Consider the following 18,685-nt stretch of genomic DNA (forward strand, 5'->3'; position numbering starts at 1 on the left):
GAAACGCGTGTGCTATGGTCATTACAAACATCGGCTTTCTTAGTGTGCGCTCGCTTGCAGCTCGCGCGCACAATATAGCCTCGTGTGTAATGACCTCTTAATATTTTCGGAACTCGGCCTCAAAGTTTGGAAAATATTTTGATATTTAATTTTATATCACTGACACAACAGAGGGGCACATACATATAGGTATGAGAGGGAGATACATGTTTTAGAAGAAGTTTTCGGTACCTTGCAACAAAATGTTGAATACGAGTATACCACCACCAATTCGTCAATTAAAGAGCAAAGCGATTTTTAAAATAAAATATCGGTTTCAACTTTCACTTATCAACAGAACCAACAATGTTGAATACTATAAGCCTTAAACATTTTTCTTCAAGCTTCTTTTCGCTTCAAGGATGATTCACGCTAGACCGGGCGTCCGACACGTCATATTCTATGACGGCTGATCGGTGATCACGTGGTGCTTTCCATAGAAAACGAAGCGCCGGAGGCCATTCTCCTATAACTAAATACTTTGCCAACCGCGCTTTTACCTTTTTATCTTCATTACTATTTACCAAAGTCCATAAGAAAGAAAAAAACACAGACACACGTACACGTATACACTCACATAATACATAAGTTTATAAAAGTTATAATGTACAAGGGACACACACAAAGTTTTCCTTTTTTTTCTTGTACCAACTTAGGTGTTTAAAAAGCGTTGCACATTTTTGTGTAAGGCACTGGTAGAATACCAGCGATGTGGTTTACCGCATTACCATGCTGAATCAGCGCCTTTTCTGTACCACGACACATGGCGTATTAATTATAGAAACAAAAATATTTTTATTAAATTAAGTTTGCATGATTTTATTTTACACTTTTCTTTTTCGTTTGTTTTGATGTCATTGCCATGTATGTTATGGGTATGAATAAAGAATTTATCTATCTATGCCGGGCCGGGTTCTTGGCACTCGGTGGATGTATTATGCAATTAATCTAGAGCCTGGACGTCATTAGGCGCGCCGGTAAGTTCCATACCTACCTACAGGCCGACTGACGTCTGACGAGATTATAAATAGCAGAACATAATTAAGAAAATAAAATTTATTTCTAAGGAGGTATTTTTTTTTGTACCCGGGTCACTAAACTTTAAGTAAATCTAATGTATTTTTAACGTGATAAATCGTCATAATTCGATTACAATAATAATATCATCTCGAAGTACAGGTATTAAGTTAAGCGCACACGATACCTACCATGAATTCAAATATCTGTATCCCTGTTGCTTTACTCGTCACTTAGTCCTCACTTTACAGACTCACTTTCAAACAGTTCGGAGATATATATTCTTGCGATTCTATCGATTAGTAAGTAGGTACAGTCAGTATCAATAGTAGCGTATGAAAAAACACGCCAATAGTATCTGCCAACCTAGATAACTTCTGACGTCTCAGTCGCTTAATATATATACTTAGTATCTACGGTTAATAAATCCATGTGGATATTTTTTCAGAATTTTCAATAACGTTATAGATGTCACTACTGTACTTTGAAAATTTGTACCCAACATACCAGATGTTTTTAAGCTCATATTTTTTTTGCTTTTTTATTAGTGAGATGGCGAGTCAAAGTATATTAATACTACATACATGTACAAAGCCAAAAAACAACAGCCAATGGACTCCGAGCGTCTGGAAGAAATGATCTGTGAAACCACAATCATTGTGGTGGCTAATAGCCAGCGCAGTCTATGCGTAAATGAGAACTTGAAGCTACTGCAACAGGCCTACCACTCTGAAGTGACAAGGATATGCTGTTTTTATTTTCACACTGAAGTATTTTTCCCTCTGTACATAATTTACTATCGCAACTTAAGATGGCGACATCGTCAGCTTCGAACGGTCTTATTAACTTTTCTAATTATTAAGTTTGTTTTCCAGAATCCATTTAGTTTGTATGATGTTGAACGATATGTAAATATTATGTTATGGTATTATTACTGTTCGGATTTAATTTCATATCCTTTTTGCTTAATGAGTATTTTCGCGCGATTATTATTAAACCATGGACCTGCTAATGCGTATTAACAATACGAATTAACAGGTCCAGGCGTATTTACAGTATTTAGATTTTAGCGATGACAATGTTAATAAGTATATTCCACTTATTATTTTACCGAGTACGATTTTGCACTGTTCAGCTTCACACATCAATAATTTTGTAACAGAGAGAGGTCAACTTCACCGGGGATCAAGTCGGAACTTTATAATCATTAAAATTCATTAAACTTAAACTAAAATGAAATTTTAGTTAAACATGTTAAAATATTGTTGACCACCACCGAAACTTTCTTAAGCATTTTCAGTATCTTAAAAGAATTAAGGGTAACTTAATTTCTGCTTTTTGTATTTTTTTTTTCAACTATTTATATTTTAGATGGAAAGCTTCGACTTCTCGGAGTTTAGAGAAGCTTTTATAAAGTTTGGAAGTCTAACAAGATAATATTATGCTAAAGAGCCCAGTTCGTACTTTTAATGTTCTATAGGTAGGTAATAATTAATTGACTGCGAGCGTTAACGAAGTTCCCGTTTTAGCTTGGGCAAAAATGCTTTCGTATATCCGGATGTTCTTCTCTGCAGGTTTTCTTAACCAATTCTCGTGAAATTTTGAGAGCATGTTCGATGATTAATTTTTTTTTTTGTGATGAAATTTTTCAAAATGGCGGAATCATACATTTATACAGTTTCAAGACTTTCAAGCTATTCTTCGTGAGGTCTCCAGCTCAGTACAACAATTTTAACTTAGTATGCAATTTTGATTATAACACCAGTATTGACCAGCTCGTCTATAAGACACCGAAGACATCGAAGACGATATCAATATTTATTCAGAAAGTAATTTCTCGTAATTAATTTGTTATAATTTTATAATATAGATAAAAACATTAAAATAACTTATGATATAAAAAAGCGACATTTAGTAAACTATCAACCTATCTGAGCGTAATAATCTAACCTGCTCGAGTAAGTACCTAAGTACCGATTATACTAAATGCCCATACACTCGACGAGGTCAACCGCTGTTGGTCAAAGATCATACCAGTACATTTCTTCGGTCCCCTTTTCACGGGTATTCTCAGTATGCGTTTCACCTGGTTTCAGTGACCTTAACTTTTTGTTGTCAGTGTGCAAAATATATAAACCTTGAAATTTGAAGGTGAAAATCCAACCTCAGCCTGCGGCCTTGACATATCGCACTACATCTATGAACATATCGACATCGTAACCGCAGTGCATGGCCAACGCATAACCACCGAAATCAGAAAGCCGTATATCAACGTGTTTAATAGGAAGATACTACTATTTTGGCGACGTAACGATACACTAATTAATACCGGACAATGAAACGCCGCAACGCGTGGATGACATGATAATAAAGTGATACTAATGAGCCACTTTTTAAACACACGGCGTAACGATATCGACCCAAAGCTGCGTTCACACTAAGTAGCCTTATCCTCCAAAGGCCCATTATCCAAGAAAAATATACCTACAGTTGGTTGTAAATGTCCGACACATGGTTGAAATGATTTTGAATTAGAACGAAATAAAAGCAATGCAACTCTGTTCTATTTAAAAATGGTTTAAGAGGATAGCCATGAAATTGGACGGGAACAAACGATATGGCGGACCGCGCGAAATTTGCGACGGAAGATATGGATGAATATCGCGCGGGTTTCAACGTTTTATCTCAATTACTCTAAAAACATATTTCTGACTAGCTTCTGCCCGCGACTTCGTCTGCGTACTAGTGACGCAATGAAGATGATGATTATAAAAACTATGCTATGTCCATTCCCGGGATTCAAACTATGTAAATACAAAATTTATCGTGATCTGTATAATAGATAGACAGACGGACAGCCAGATTTACAGAGTATTTGTAATATTAGTAGGAATTATAATTTTGCTTGTTACGTCGCTCAGCTATACTTACCACTAGATATTTTATACGAAAATTACATATTGATTTAAAATTCAGTTTAAAAACTACAGTATAAGTATGTATTTAAGTAATTAAGTACTTTAGTAGAACCGTAGGGAATCAAAATGAAACAAATTATTATATTAGATATATTATATTAACCGACAACAAACACAATTAAACGCAAGGCAAGACGATGACGGCTACTAATTTGCAAATTTATTTTACTTCATGTTTTGTGTTTAATTCAAATTCAAGACTGACTGTGTTGGTGGTACGCTCAGCAACTTATTTCCCTTTTTCCCTTTAACTATTTAATATGAACATATTTCCGATTGCTGTGCATATAATGCTTCAGTAAGGACAAGCCCTATGATTTGGACTTTAATAATGTTATAGATGCGTGCTTGTGGTGTCACCATTTCCCTTACAGAATTTTAATTCAATATTATTTCTTATTAGTCCAAAATTAGCATATTTTTTCGAAAACGACTGATTCGATAAGCTCCGATAGCGTAATAAATGATAACTATGGTAATTTAAACACATTTCATAAATAAGAATGATTAAAAGTCAGCCAGAACGGCTGGCAAAAGAAAATTGCGATAATTAAGTGTAATTTCAGATAACTCAATTACTCATACCATATTACCAAAATACCTTTTTAATATGTTTCAGCGTTATTAAATATTTAAATAATAGTCAAATGTTGTATTTGGTATATCAGACACGATGTACAGTAATACCTTGATTATCCGCTCCCTCAATTATCCGGACTTTTTAAATGATTTTTATTTTAACGTTAATTAGTAGGTATGTCAGATTTGAATATACTGTACTGTTTATTGCAAAAAGGTATTGTTTTTGTTCGGTCTCGTCCCATAAAACACACATTTTAATCATCCAAACTAATCTCGATCTCAATTAATTTGGATAATCGAGGTCCAACCCGATTTTTCCTTGTATAACTAGGCAAAAAAACATTCCCGACATACATTCTCCTCTTTAACAGTTAAAGTTAAAATCTACTAAGTCAGTTTTGATTATAAATATTTTCCGTGACTTTAAACTTATATTCTTAATGTTTTTATTCAAGTGATTTGGCTGGTGTTAATTTTAGGGTATAGTTAGTGCTCAAGCGCTAAGTTACTAACATAATTACACGTAGGTATGCGGAGTTTTAACTCAAGAGGTAATGGAACTTCAGTCGGAAGATTACAGACAGACACCGAGTTAGGTATTCGAAACTGTCCAAGTCAAGTTTAGTCTGCTAACGTCCTTTGGTTAATGATCGGACTAACGCAACCATTTCCAAAAAGTAATATATCCCATAAAACAACCTTTTGGAATTTGAACTATCATTTCTATACGATAAGGTTGATAATGCAACTAATAAAACCGGCAACACGTGAATTGGGCGCAACGTCTAACCCTTGGAAGGCAAGACACGAACATTTCATTTGCCACGCTATTAAATGTTACAATTAAGGGTCCTAATTCCTCCCCTCAGTTTCGAGGTTATGGTACAGAAGCATAAATACTAGCACTTCGACTTCATGGAAACCAAAAATCGTTACATAAAGTATATAACCGAATACACATACACATACCTATAAAACAGTATGACATTATAATTATATTTTATAGCTTTTATCAGCAGTTCTCCTTCAGTTATTGGCTTTCTGAGATAAAATGCAAGAGTTACTCTGCAATAGAGTTACCTACTCTAAAATAATACACTAATCGTTTTAAGTAGTTACTTATGTCTATTAAAATACAAACGAATTGAGAATTTCCTTGCTCATGAATAATATTGTTTTAATAAACATCCCGACTTGTGATGTGGCTTGGCCTGTATTTTTTTTTCAAATTATGTAATTATTCTAAAACGGATACATTCCCCATAAATAAAACACCACATTAATGACTCAAAGTCACGGATTAGCGTAAATCTGAATTAATAGTTGAATTTATAAAGAAAAGCGACGAAGTTGCAAATTTAAGGCTGCCTCTTTGTTTCTTAGGAGTCAAGCTACTGAATAAGATGTTTCTGTTGCGGCTATAATGAACTCTGATGGAAAATATTGTGTCTATCGATTTTGCGTCGCAAGAGTCCTCTTGCGTGTCCACGCAAATATAGGCAGGGATCGGAACCGGTTTTTTGCAAAAACATCGAAATAACCATATATTTCGATTTATTTTATACTCAAAATGTAGGATTCAGTTGTGTTTTTAGATAACGACTTCGTATTATTAGATTGCCCGATTAGGAATGAAATAATTAACAAAGAACGAAAAAATACCGTTTTCGTTCCCATACAAAAAATACCGGTTTTCGATCCCTGAATATAGGAACCATCAAAATTTGCTCAATTTCAATTTTGTTTGTTTAATAGAATAGCGGTGCAGTTTAGAATTTCAATAGAATTAAATAATGTCTAGGACGAAGTTTTTTTTTTAAAGGTTATCTGTTTTATAAGTATTAACATTCTAGTAACTTGTAGTGCCAGAAAATTGACGAGCAACTTTGCAGTGGTCTAGAGTTGCTGATGCAACAATGCAGCTGCTGGAGATGGGCGATATATTGTCAATTTCTTTGATAAATTAAGTTGCTGACGTTGTCGCATTGTTGTCGCGAGTGGAAAGTTTATTAACCCTGTCCTTGTGGGCTACTTTAATTTAAGACAAAATTTCGTTGATTTATCTTTGAATGATTATATTTTAATGTAATTATTTTATTGTGTAATTTTATTATATATTTGAAATGAATTACTTTTAATTGACAGAGACATCGGTCATTTTTGTCAATTGCAATACAACACCAGTATATAAGCAATGGTGCAACAGTAAAACGGCTGCACTTGCAATCTCAACGTAATCTAAGGAGTTTTAACACAGTAGTAAAATATATGTTGGACGAAAGAAATATACTGTATGAAGAATCATAGTGCTAAATGCATATTAGCGAGAACTGGTATGCAAGCTTCACTCATAAGAAAAAAAAAAAGGTTTTTTTTTTTCGTTAGGTGCCTAATATGGCTAACATTCCCTCTCTTACTTTTGTACCTACTTGTATCCGTCAACAGATATATATTTATTGTCATTATTATGCCATCAAAAACATAACTTGTAAAAAAAAACAAGTCTCGCAACTCAGTTCTTGAAGTTGTGAGATCCATGTAAATACCAAGTCGGTTAATTTATTCAGTCCCTACTTAAGGTGGTTGGTCACGGTCAGCTAGGCACTATAATGCTAATAGATGGCGTTTTTGTTATAATTTGACGTTTTTAATTAATTTATGTATGACAATGATAATATTCTTAAAAAAGTAATATGTATCACAGTATGCTGTTTCTTACGTGTCCAACTAAGTTTGAGATGAGGTTTAGTGTATAAAACATGTTATTTGTATAATTAAAAACGCAGCAGTGACAGCGAAGTAAGTAAACGGAACGCAAACTTGTCATGATTAACAGATTTTTAACTAAAATATCGTCCTCAGTTAACCTATTATTCAAATGTTTTTATTACAAAAACATAATTTCCCGGAAACAAACATCAAATTTATTGTTAATGGAAGTGGTTTCATTGTAAAACCATGCTGCATTCGCCCATAATTAGATAAATACATTAGTATGAAAAATAAACCACCTTAAGGGACCCACTGTCTTAAGTTACTACGTAATTAGCTAATCTAAAAACATCTTATAGTGTCCATATCAGTATAAAAAATCTTTTATGTTTTAAATAAACAGAATAACTTCTATTGTTATCTACAACGAAGTTATAGCGGGGTCGAAATTGGCCTGAACTGCTTCGAGAAAAGGATGGCACGGCCGCGCCGCTTTTTTGCTCGACTTGGCGGAGGCACTGCCGTGCTCCCACAGAAATAATGCCGTCATCGAAACGTCAGGGGTTATTTTAAAACTCAATTATACAGAATTATGTAAAAATGTGTAAAATCCGTGAAAATTTAATTCAGTATAAATTTATTGTGTCCTTTAAACCGAACCTTCTTACTGAATGCATACAAATACCTACGACTATTACATATCGGTTTGTTAATCTAATTGACAAGGTTGCCGAACGAGCATAGGGAAAATACGGTACACCAAAACACCATCCATACCTTCGTTTCAGTCCTGAGGGGTTAGTTATACCGAAATGGCAGAAAAAGAACAATTTATCATAACAAGTGGTCATATCATAACGTACATGACCTTCAAGCTTCGTGATTAAGTCATGATTTTACTGCCAAACTGAAATATTATGATGGTAACATTGGTAACTTGATACGATTCCTAAAAAAATCAACAAGAAAATAACAGGAAGGGTGTGCGTTCGGGATAAGGCCGCGGCGCATACCTATGTACCCTCTATTTCCGTATAGTCAAAAAGTCCTCGTGCAAACAATGACAATGTATAGATTTAAGCTTTCAAATTTCACACATAAAGTGTCATGAAAAATATAAATGCAATGTATTATATAAATGCGTCCTTACTGACTGACTCATAAACGCAGAGCCGAACCAAAAAAGCTAGAATATAAATTTATGATGTGTACCAAAAATAAGTAGCGTTTTTGAAAATTCATCCCCCAAGGTCGTGAAAAAGATGTTGAAAGTTTGTATGGAGATCGGATTTTTTTTTAATGAGGGACTCGAAAACCCTTTACGGGGTTGAATTTTCAAAAACGCTGAAATTGTATATGGAGAAAAGAGGTTTTTTTATACCACGTCGGTGGTAAACAAGCATACAGCCCGCCTGGTGGTAAGCAGTCACCGTAGCCTATGGACGGCTGTACCACCAGATATGTGACATGCGCGTTGTCGACCCTTTAAAAACCTGTCCACTCCGTTTTCGAAGAACCCCATACTGTAGCCCCTCGGGAAAACCTCGGCAGGAAGCTCATTCCTCAGATTTTTTGGATTACAGCGTTTTTTATACATTCATCCCCTAAAAGGGTTAAAAGTTTGAATCCACTACAAATGCTTTGAAACTTCTAAGAAAGGCATACCTAATAACCACGTTTTTCAACGTTTTTGGACATTCAACCCCTAAGAACCCCCTTAGGGGGAAAAGGGGGATGAAAACTTGAAACCTTACAAAAAGGTATTGTATTAAAATAAAAATAAAAATCGTTTCAGTGTTTTTGAAAATTCATTCCCTAAGGTGAAACAGGGTTTGATATTTGTATGGAGGACAATATTCTTTTGAATACGGGACTTGAAACTTTGTATAAAGGCATATTATTAGAATTCAAGAAAAGTAATTTCAGCGTTTTTAAAAATTCACCCCTAAAAGGGTATAGGGTCATAGGGGTTGAAAGTTTTAATCCATCACAAATGCTTTAAACTAAGAAAGGCATAATATAAAGTTACATAACATGTTATTTCAACGTTCTCGATAATTGATAAAAAAGGGGATAGAAGTTTATATGTGGTACGAGTTTTCTTTCAAGCTAGGAACTTGAGACTTTTTAAAGGAAAACTGACATAAACGTTTTTGAAAATTGTTTCCGTAATTAGACAGGAAGCTAATAAAGTTCGGTAAAAAGCTGCGTAGTTACCTTGTAAACTGCACAAAATAATTATTGAGCCTATGTATATAGATAGTAATTATATTATAATATAATTATAAGAGAGTAGAGACTGCATGATGCCACAGTCAAACCGTGTAATCTGTTTTGTGGGACTCTGTATTTGTGTAAGCTGTATCTTTTTATGTGAATAAATGAATAATAATAATTAATAAGTTGGTGAAAAAAAGGATGAAAATTTGCATTATGTTTTAATCCCCTAAATTGATGAAAACAGGGTATAACGTTTGCATCGATGGCGAACATTTTTTTAAATAGTGGACTAGAAAATTTTCTTAGGGGGTTGAGAGGGATTATAACGAGATTTCTCTCGTGCGTTGACAGACAAATCTCGTGCGTTGTATTGTATAATGATTAAACGTCCCTACTTCTATTTTGCTGCATAATGTTCTACAATAATAACCACTAACATAAAAATCCACGCATACGAAGTCGCGGGCAACAGCTAGTCGATTCATATTTACATCATAGTAAGCAATTATTACATTAAATTTAATATAAAACGGTATTTATGTTAAATTTAATGTAACAATTGCTATTGCAATTTAATGTACACACATTGTGTATGTAATATGCATGTAACAATTTGTGCTTGTAACATTTAGTTATTTATTACGAAAGATTAATAAAGATTTGCAGTATGTACTTAAAAACTATTCTCCACTAGGTTCTATACTATTCGGTTACATGAATGTATGTCGGTACATTCATGTTACCGGCAGTAAAATAGAATACTATAGCTCAAAGGTTGACTGGATGAGATCCCTTATAGGGACCTCACCCATCTATGTACATTTCCAATGTTTTTATTGTATCTCTACCTGTCCCTTATGTACAATAAAGTGCTTACATAAATACATACATACATACATACATACTATAGCTTTGCAACCAATATAGGCGAAAAAGTCTACCATTCGTTGACAATAAAAACTAACGAAAATAGTAATATCACACTGTCTTAAAGCTACCCCACCGTATTCACGACGAATTTGAACAAAACAAACAAACAGCTCGCTTTTCAGAGTAAAAATGCGAAATGCTAAAGAAATTTAACTAATACTCAAATATTTTACATTACGTTATATTGGCATATCAACATTTAAATATTTAGGCTGTTCTACAATGTCTTGACGTTTTTTGTTAATTAAAACGTACTTACCGGGCCCATGCTGTTCCCTAGGGGTATTTTTTGAATTGTGAACACTGGACTCATATTTGTTATAATTAACACTACAGTTTTTAAACTCTCGTGCCGAATTACTCCATATCATGTCACTTCACCGGTCTCCAAATGAATAGAGCCGTTAAGACTCTTCGACAAACTAAAGATCTCTATCAGAAAATTGCTGATCTAGTCACGATACCTTAACACGAACTTCAATTAAAAGAATTCAGGCAACACTTCAGGTAAAACAGCGTTTCAATTTATGCGGCTGACTTATGTATGTGTGTAATTTAGAAAATCCATTAACTGGTAAGGAGTGATGAGTTATTGCCGCTACCGTCCCAGGAGGAATGGGTGAGCCGAAAAAAATGATAGTGCGTGCTTAAGTCGGAGGACATCGAAACAATAGGCCATGAGCGCCGGCAACCGACTTCCCGATGCGATGTCACGTTTATGACGCGTTCACCGTACCTTCCGTTGTAAATCGACCATTCAAACCACCAACCTCGTATCTGCTCAGACATCGGTTATAAAATCGACTTTCACTTCCCTGAATTAAAGTTCACGTTTGAATCGATGCTGAAAAGATATGAGGTTCAGACAATAAGCTGGGTAAATACTGATTGCCACAGAACGTAATACCCCTAATTGCCCCTTTAAAAAGTTAGTGCATTAACTTGATGATGGTTCTATGTCTCTTGATCTATATTCGTGTTTGCAATTTTAAGTAAATTAAGTAAGCGATGGAAACTGCACTATGTTTACTCGTATTAAGTTAAAGAGAGGATTTATTCTTCGATTTGGTGTCTTTTAAAGTATCCTTGTCAAACATGAGTTCTCTAGTAATTATAAACCTTATTTTACATGTTAACCTGTACAATTTACTTTTTTAGAAAGTTACAATTTAGTTTTAGAAAGTGTTTATTACGCTTAAGATTTTTCACTTTCAAATCTAGGAAAGTGAAAAAGATTTATTTTGTAAAAATGTTAAGTTGGGTACCTATATACTTCGAAGTTCGTAACAAATAAACAACAACACAACAACACACAACACAACAACAACAACAACTTGTAAAAAGTGTTAAGTAATACATAGGTCACTAGATAAGCTTTGCAATAAACAAATATGAAACAAACAGGTGGCCTATATACTTTTTAAAACGATATTTCCATAGAGAATAATTGGATGGAAAATATTTACTTTCTATTTAAATATACTTAAAAAAAAATCTTAACTTTGTATGAAATGAAAATGTATGAAATATGCGTAAATCGCCTTTAGCACACGCCGACGTTTTAAAAATAAAGTACATGTTTTCCACCCAAACATTGTCTACACAAATATAGTTTTAAAAATATATGTGATAGGCCACCTCATTGTTTCATATTTGTCTACTCGTATTGCAAAACTTATCTAGTGACCTACGTAGTATGTATTCGCAAAATCGAAAATAAAGTTACATCATCATTATTAAGGCCCATGCGTTTTAAAATAAGGTATTAAAGTTAGATCCCTGGGTTTAGCATCACTGAACAGTAATTACAGTCTCCAGAGACTTACTTTGAACGTTATCAACGAGAGGGTGAATGTCCCCTCCTCCCCTTTAACCATGCACATTACTTGTTCATCATATCCTGTAGTATGGTGTGTTTGTCTAGAATTTATTTCACCAATGATTTCCATTTATTTTAGGCTTAAAATGAGTATAATATCCCATTGCAAGGAAAACAAACTTCTATTGCACAAAAAGTAAATTAATAATTTAAATGAATGAATGAATATTTTTTTTGAATTAACTTTGATTTTAATAGACATATACAAAGACTTAAATAACCATTTTACACGAGGCCAATAATCAAAACAATCTGAGTTAAGACATTAAGCTATTGAAGATTACAGTTATTTCAATGAACTTGCTTAAAATGTAAGGGTCCCCAGCAAGCTCGGTTTTCTATACAAAACGTATTTACTTACGCTCTCATTTTAAAACGACTACATTAATAGGTATCTGAAGTGGATCACATGCTAACAATAATTATGAACACCACTTACTTCATCATCGCATATCTCGATCACATCCTCCACTCCATGGTTAGGGCTGGTCAATGATTTCAACGGGATCGAGCTCTTGGAGCTGACGGGAGGAGGACTCTTGAGATCCCTGGAGAACGGAGGGCTGCTGCATATGTCTTTAGAGGTGGGGAGAGGGCTAGCGCAGTCATTGGGAGAGGGAGGACTGCAGTCCTCGAAGATCTCTTTGGTGCTGACGCCGGAGGGCCCCGGCTCGTCCATTCGGGGCCCGGACACCATAAATACTTGGCCATCGCGGTATCTGGGGATAAATAAATATTACAGTATCTTTGTCAAACAGAGCCGTACAGACAAACTTAATCCTACAAATGCATCATTTTTCCTTTTTGTTCTGAATTTACTCATAATTAGATAGATATGCATGCAAATGCGGTTTAAATACCTGGTCTACATTACGAGTGTCAAGGGAGACGAAACCCGAGGCCAATGAAAACTACACTTTCGCTCGAGTACACTCGTACTCGTCGTAATTTTTCTCAAATGTAATAAAAAATGTCGTTTGATACTCATCAAACGAAAATTATTATATAAACAATAACCTAAATGAATTTGGCATTAAAGTAATAGACAGCTAACGGTAATGAATTTTTCTTTAGAACTTGCAATGCCATCGGAGAATTGGCATGCCTGTAGATGTGTAACCCATAGTAAAAACCAGTACTTAGTTAACAATTTGATTGAAAACACATACAATTATATTAGCAAACTGCAATCATTTTAGAAATGTTTTATAAACACAATTGAAGTGAGTAAAGAATACCTACACTTAAAAAAATTAGATGAAACACAATATTGTAGCACCCCTATACTGTATCAATATTAATAAATAATTCATAATAACTGATTTTTTTAGTTTTTAAGAATGATTTGTTCAATAAAATATGAAAATCAGCGTAGGTACGCTTTTTTGTTTTTATACTTTTTCGCTCTGTAACTGTCAACAGTCAATGAAATTATTCAGACCTACAGCAAACATAATTTTATTTACATAAATAATTTCAATTTATATTTTTTTTTAGTGTGGCCGTATAAGTTTCTGCCGTTGCTCACCTGTTACCCCAGTCATGTAAGGTATTCGTATTAGGCTTAGTTTTTACAACCTTCAGTAATATTTAAATAAAATAAGTCCAATGCGGAGAGTAGTAAATTTAGAATAATTCCAATTGTTCCAGGCAGGATAACGAAAATATTTTTCCATTTGTTTCCATCCAGATGTTCAAGAGAAGAAGACACAGGGGAATACGCTACTTTTCAGCCTATGGAGCCGAAACTTGTCACTTTCAGCTCGGTTCATAAATAAACAACTGCCCGGCCTAATTTGAGAAATTAAGCACATACTCATAATTATTTAATAATTATTTCATGACATTAAATAATTATTTGCCGGTTCAGAAAAATAGTTAGTTCATAAAACAACAATTTTTCACTGTTAATACTGTCTGAATGCTGCTAGATCAACCGCATTCGAGGGATGCCAGTTTTGTCAAACTGGTTTAACTTGACAGACGTTCAGACGTACTCTCTGAGTAACAACGGTTGAAACCGTACAATGAGTAAACGCTATGGACTGAAAGTGAATCCGGCTAAAACGCAGGCCAAAATTTTAGGTACTCCTCAACTGACTTCTCGGATTGACTTTCACAGCTTGCCAGCCACAGTGTTTGATGGCGTCCAGGTTCCTTATTCAACTCAAGTAAAGAATCTCGGTATTCTAATTGATCGTACACTTTCGTGAATACCGCAGGTTAGTGAGATCAGCAGGAAATTATTTGCTTCGTTGGGATCACTTCGTAGAGTTTGTAACTTCTTGCCGCTTGCCACCAAAATTGCGCTTGCACATCTCTTCTTCTTCCCATATTAGATTACGCCGATATTTGTTACCTGGATATTACGGAGGATCAGCTTAAAAAACTTACAAAATGTCTGCATAAGGTTCATATTTGGCCTACGCAAGTACGACCACGTCTCAGAATTTCGTACCCAGCTTAAGTGGCTTCCCATTCGTCATCGTCGCAACTCACATCTTCTTTATAATATTCTCTTCAACCCCACCACTCCCCCATATCTTAAAGAGCGTTTTAAGTATCTCTCATCTACGTAAAAGCATCTCCTTGCTCCTCCTTTTTCTTCGTCAAAATTTTATAATAACTCCTTCACTTTTCTTGCTGTTCGTTTGTGGAATTCTTTGCCGTTGGAAATAAGATGAGCAAAATCCCTTCCCATATTTAAAAGCCTTTTATATACACATTACCTCTCGCTGCCTTAACCTGCCTTTATATATATATATATGTATTCTCCTTTTCAATATGTGTTGTACAATAAAGAATATTTATTCTTATTAATATCAGATTTGAATTCAATTATTCATGATTCTATACCTACAAAAGTTTTAAGCTGTGTTTTGTTCATCATTATAGTGTTTTCGAAGAAGATTAGTAGCACTTTATATTCTGAGACTAATTGTCAAAACCTGACGAGCATGATATTTATTATGACGGTATTACTTGATATGAAATTTATATGTATTTAGCTAGTAACACGCTTTTCTAAATTTGAGTGTGTTGTTAAATGGATAAAAAGTGGACTCTGGAAAAAAGGGACAAGAACGGCCAACCTCAACTATATGGGATAATGATCAAGGAAGATGATGACAGTTGTGAAGTGGTACTAACGAGAAGGTGTATTCTTCGGGATTACGTGCCATCGTCTGCCGGGAGTCCCCGCGAGCCGCCGCGATGATGTAGGCCCACATAGCAGGGCCCGGCCAGTGCGCACCACCCTGTAATACAACTTAAAGTTATTTTTACAACAAAACACAATTTAAAATTCCGTTTAGCATGTAAGTTCTTTTTTTTAAATGTAAACTACTTACACAAAAAAAAAAACAAGAAATTTTCATAGGTTTGTTTCAGGGCTGAGCAGTTTGTTTGCCTTACTTATCCTGCCTAACCTGAGTTAACTACTTGCAAATTTATAGATAATGAATGTCCTAAGATGCTACCTCCGCGTTTGCTCTTATCTATGTTGTGCAATAAACTTTCAGTATATATGGTAAAATAGATATTATAAGACAAATACGTTATGCTATGGTAAAACGTTTATTTCTTGTGATTCCCTTTGTTAAAAAGTAGACATTGTAAACTGGAACACACAATACCTACCTAAATAATAGAATAGCCGAGATTTTAATGAGGGATACCCAGCAACGACGTATTATTTTCTCTAATTTTAACAAAACCTTTCACAAAGAAGCTATTTTATAAAGGAAATTTTATTTTCTTTATTTATGTCATTGGATTTACTTAATAGCACTGACGCATTTGGCGTCCAAATTAAGATGTCGTGTCGTCTTATTGTGTAAGTACCTATGAATTAATTTTCATTACTAATTAGTTTATTTTGCCAGGACCTCTTGATTTAAGGCAAAAAGTAAGTAATTAGGTACTTTTACACTACATATGGTGCTACTTTACTGCACTAGTGCGAAAATTAGCATATTACGTTACTGTGTCGAACATTTAAAGGGCCATATGTACTGTAAAACGTTGTACGATACATGTGCGAATAGGTAAATTGCAACTCGTGTCGATTTAAAACGTCACTCGTTTCGAATTTCCTATTTTTCGCACTTGTATCGTAATGTACTATTATTTACTTATACTTTTAATTACTTTAAGTTACGTGTGGTTGACATATCCACATCATCAAAAATAGTTCATTAAGGCCCCTATTCCTTTCAGAAGTCCTCTACCTACCTACGAGTAGATACCCCACACCATAGTGTAATATATAGATCGTGTCATTCACGAAGACGCGTGCTTTAATTCGTATCGTCATGTTATTAAAGGTTAGATTTGACAAATCTGCGCGTCATGGTGAATGACACGAACTATATGAAAAAGTGATTAGGCGGGACCACAAAGAGAGAACATACGTGCGAGGCAATTTCCTCGCGCACAAACCGGCCAGTGTAGACGTGCCTCGGCCATTATGTGCGCGAGGAAATTGCTTCGCGCGTATGCTCGCTCTGTGTGGACCCGCCTATTCACATTTTATGTATACGATTACCATATTGCAACATTTTAGTATCTATTATGCTATTGACTACGGAACGCTAAAAGTACCTTCGTATAAAATATACGCGCATGTGAATATCGATGTGCGATTTAAATTTATTCTGAACAGGGGGCCTAGCCAACATGACAATCGTACATCAACAAACGCCAAACGAAAAGAAAAAAAATTATATTTAGAGATGCTATGAAGTCACGTGACTATTTCCATACATTATTAAAATTTTGAATGGCATTTTCTAACAACGATTGTTATCTTGGCTACGCTCCCAGAGATTTTTACCAAAATATTAATACGATATAAGAAAGCAACGTACCGCAAGTTAAGCATTGGGCGCGGTACGAATCTTGGCATTGTGAAATATCGACTGACTTGTCTCCCATTAGGCAACCTCCATGGAAAGCGAATTTGTTTGTGCCATTAGTATTCTATATTCGTGTTCTGATAATAGGGGCCTTCCAGAGGCCGGGTATCGATTATGACGTAAAATACAGTTTTACTATGTCGTTGCATTTTATGGCGACGTTTAATTTGTAACTTAACACTTCTTGGACGGTTATACCTAATTACTTGGATGTTTCGTTCTCTTGTCACCTGGCTTGGAAACCGAATGATATGTTTAAAGAAAGCAAACCTTCAAGAAAAGAGCGTACTCCCATCTTATACGCGGGTAACGCACTTACAACGTCTCTGAGGTTGCGGGTGTCCATGGGCGGCAGCAATCGCTTACCAACAGGTGATATATCCTCCTCCTATATCATGGAGGCAAACGAGCAGACGCAGAGCAGACTATTTTTATAACTTTTTTCATGTTGTACTTCTCTCATTCTTACTGAGCGTAAGCGTGAGCGAGACGGCTGTGCCTACCCGGGATAGCGGATATTATGTTTTTGAATTGTAACAGTATTCGTAAGCGATGAAATGGATCAAAAATAGAATGCGTATTTTTAAAAGCAATTTACTTATTTTAAGCATTTGTGCAACAATTAAAAAAAAAAAGGTTGGTTTTAGCCACACACCAAAATAGGCCTATTTTTATTATATCATAGTTTTGTTATCGTGAGATTTGGATAAAATTTTATATTTGAGTATCTCGGCCGTTCCGATATATCTCATAGCGACTGTACAATAAAAGCGCAATATCACCGTAAATATATCTTAAAAAAGTCCACTGAATTACGGAAAAGTATGATATTCTCATAACTCAACTCAAATTAAATAATTTTTTTCTGGACAAGTTGTGTTTTCGTATTTAACTCGCACAAAAAAATCGGCTCAAATTACAAACACAGTGGAACTAGAAACAAATTGAAAAGCACATTTGTGCTGATAACATCCAGCCCCGTAGTGGATTCAGATAGCACGCCCGATAGATTGATCTATTTTAACAACCATATGACCTGATAACAGCTGGCCCACTAACGACACAATAAAAACGCAATACCGGATTCAGGCATAGTTTGCACATTACGTCATTTTGATCCTGCGCTAAGCAGGCCTATATTCGCGATGACGTGACAGCATTATCAAATATACGGTCTGAATTACAAGGACCTTAAGCCTATATATTAAGATCGAAATTAGTGTGTCTATCTAATTTCTATTAACGTGGCTCAATAACGAAAACGCGTGTTAATTTCTTGTCCACTCGTTCAGACACAAATTAGACATTGAAGTGTGTTGTGCAGTATGTAATGTCATGTTAGCGGAAAACATTGCCGACTGCGTATTAAAAAAATACATTTAAAGTGGATGTTTTGACTGAAAATTCCAGTT

The 18,685-nt window shown here is 34.9% G+C and overlaps 2 protein-coding genes across 2 annotated transcripts in view; both read right to left on the bottom strand.

Annotated features, from left to right (window-relative positions):
- The window catches only part of LOC133530467 (cyclic nucleotide-gated cation channel subunit A-like), a 29,720-nt gene extending 18,257 nt beyond the window's left edge, over window positions 1-11,463 (bottom strand). Inside the window, exon 1 of the mRNA XM_061868414.1 lies at window positions 10,738-11,463. Coding sequence (XP_061724398.1) covers window positions 10,738-10,791 — 54 coding nt within the window. The 5' untranslated portion in view covers window positions 10,792-11,463. The remainder of the gene's footprint in view (window positions 1-10,737) is intronic.
- A 9-nt stretch (window positions 11,464-11,472) lies between these two features.
- Window positions 11,473-15,655, bottom strand: LOC133530723 (uncharacterized). The gene is made up of 2 exons (XM_061868789.1): window positions 15,508-15,655; window positions 11,473-13,076 (listed from the first exon to the last, which is right to left on the bottom strand). The coding sequence occupies exons 1-2, from the start codon at window positions 15,585-15,587 to the stop codon at window positions 12,770-12,772; spliced, it is 387 nt and encodes a 128-aa protein (XP_061724773.1). The 5' UTR covers window positions 15,588-15,655; the 3' UTR covers window positions 11,473-12,769.
- Window positions 15,656-18,685: the final 3,030 nt, after the last annotated feature.

This window comes from Cydia pomonella, chromosome 1, assembly GCF_033807575.1.
Source record: "Cydia pomonella isolate Wapato2018A chromosome 1, ilCydPomo1, whole genome shotgun sequence".
Lineage (NCBI taxonomy): Eukaryota > Metazoa > Arthropoda > Insecta > Lepidoptera > Tortricidae > Cydia > Cydia pomonella.

Excerpts from the sequence above, each read along its gene's own strand:
- LOC133530723 (XM_061868789.1), bottom strand. The coding sequence starts at position 15,587 with ATGTGGGCCTACATCATCGCGGCGGCTCGCGGGGACTCCCGGCAGACG. Across the intron at positions 13,077-15,507 it reads CCCGAAGAATACACCTTCTC|ATACCGCGATGGCCAAGTAT; the intron begins GTTAGTACCACT and ends ATTTATCCCCAG.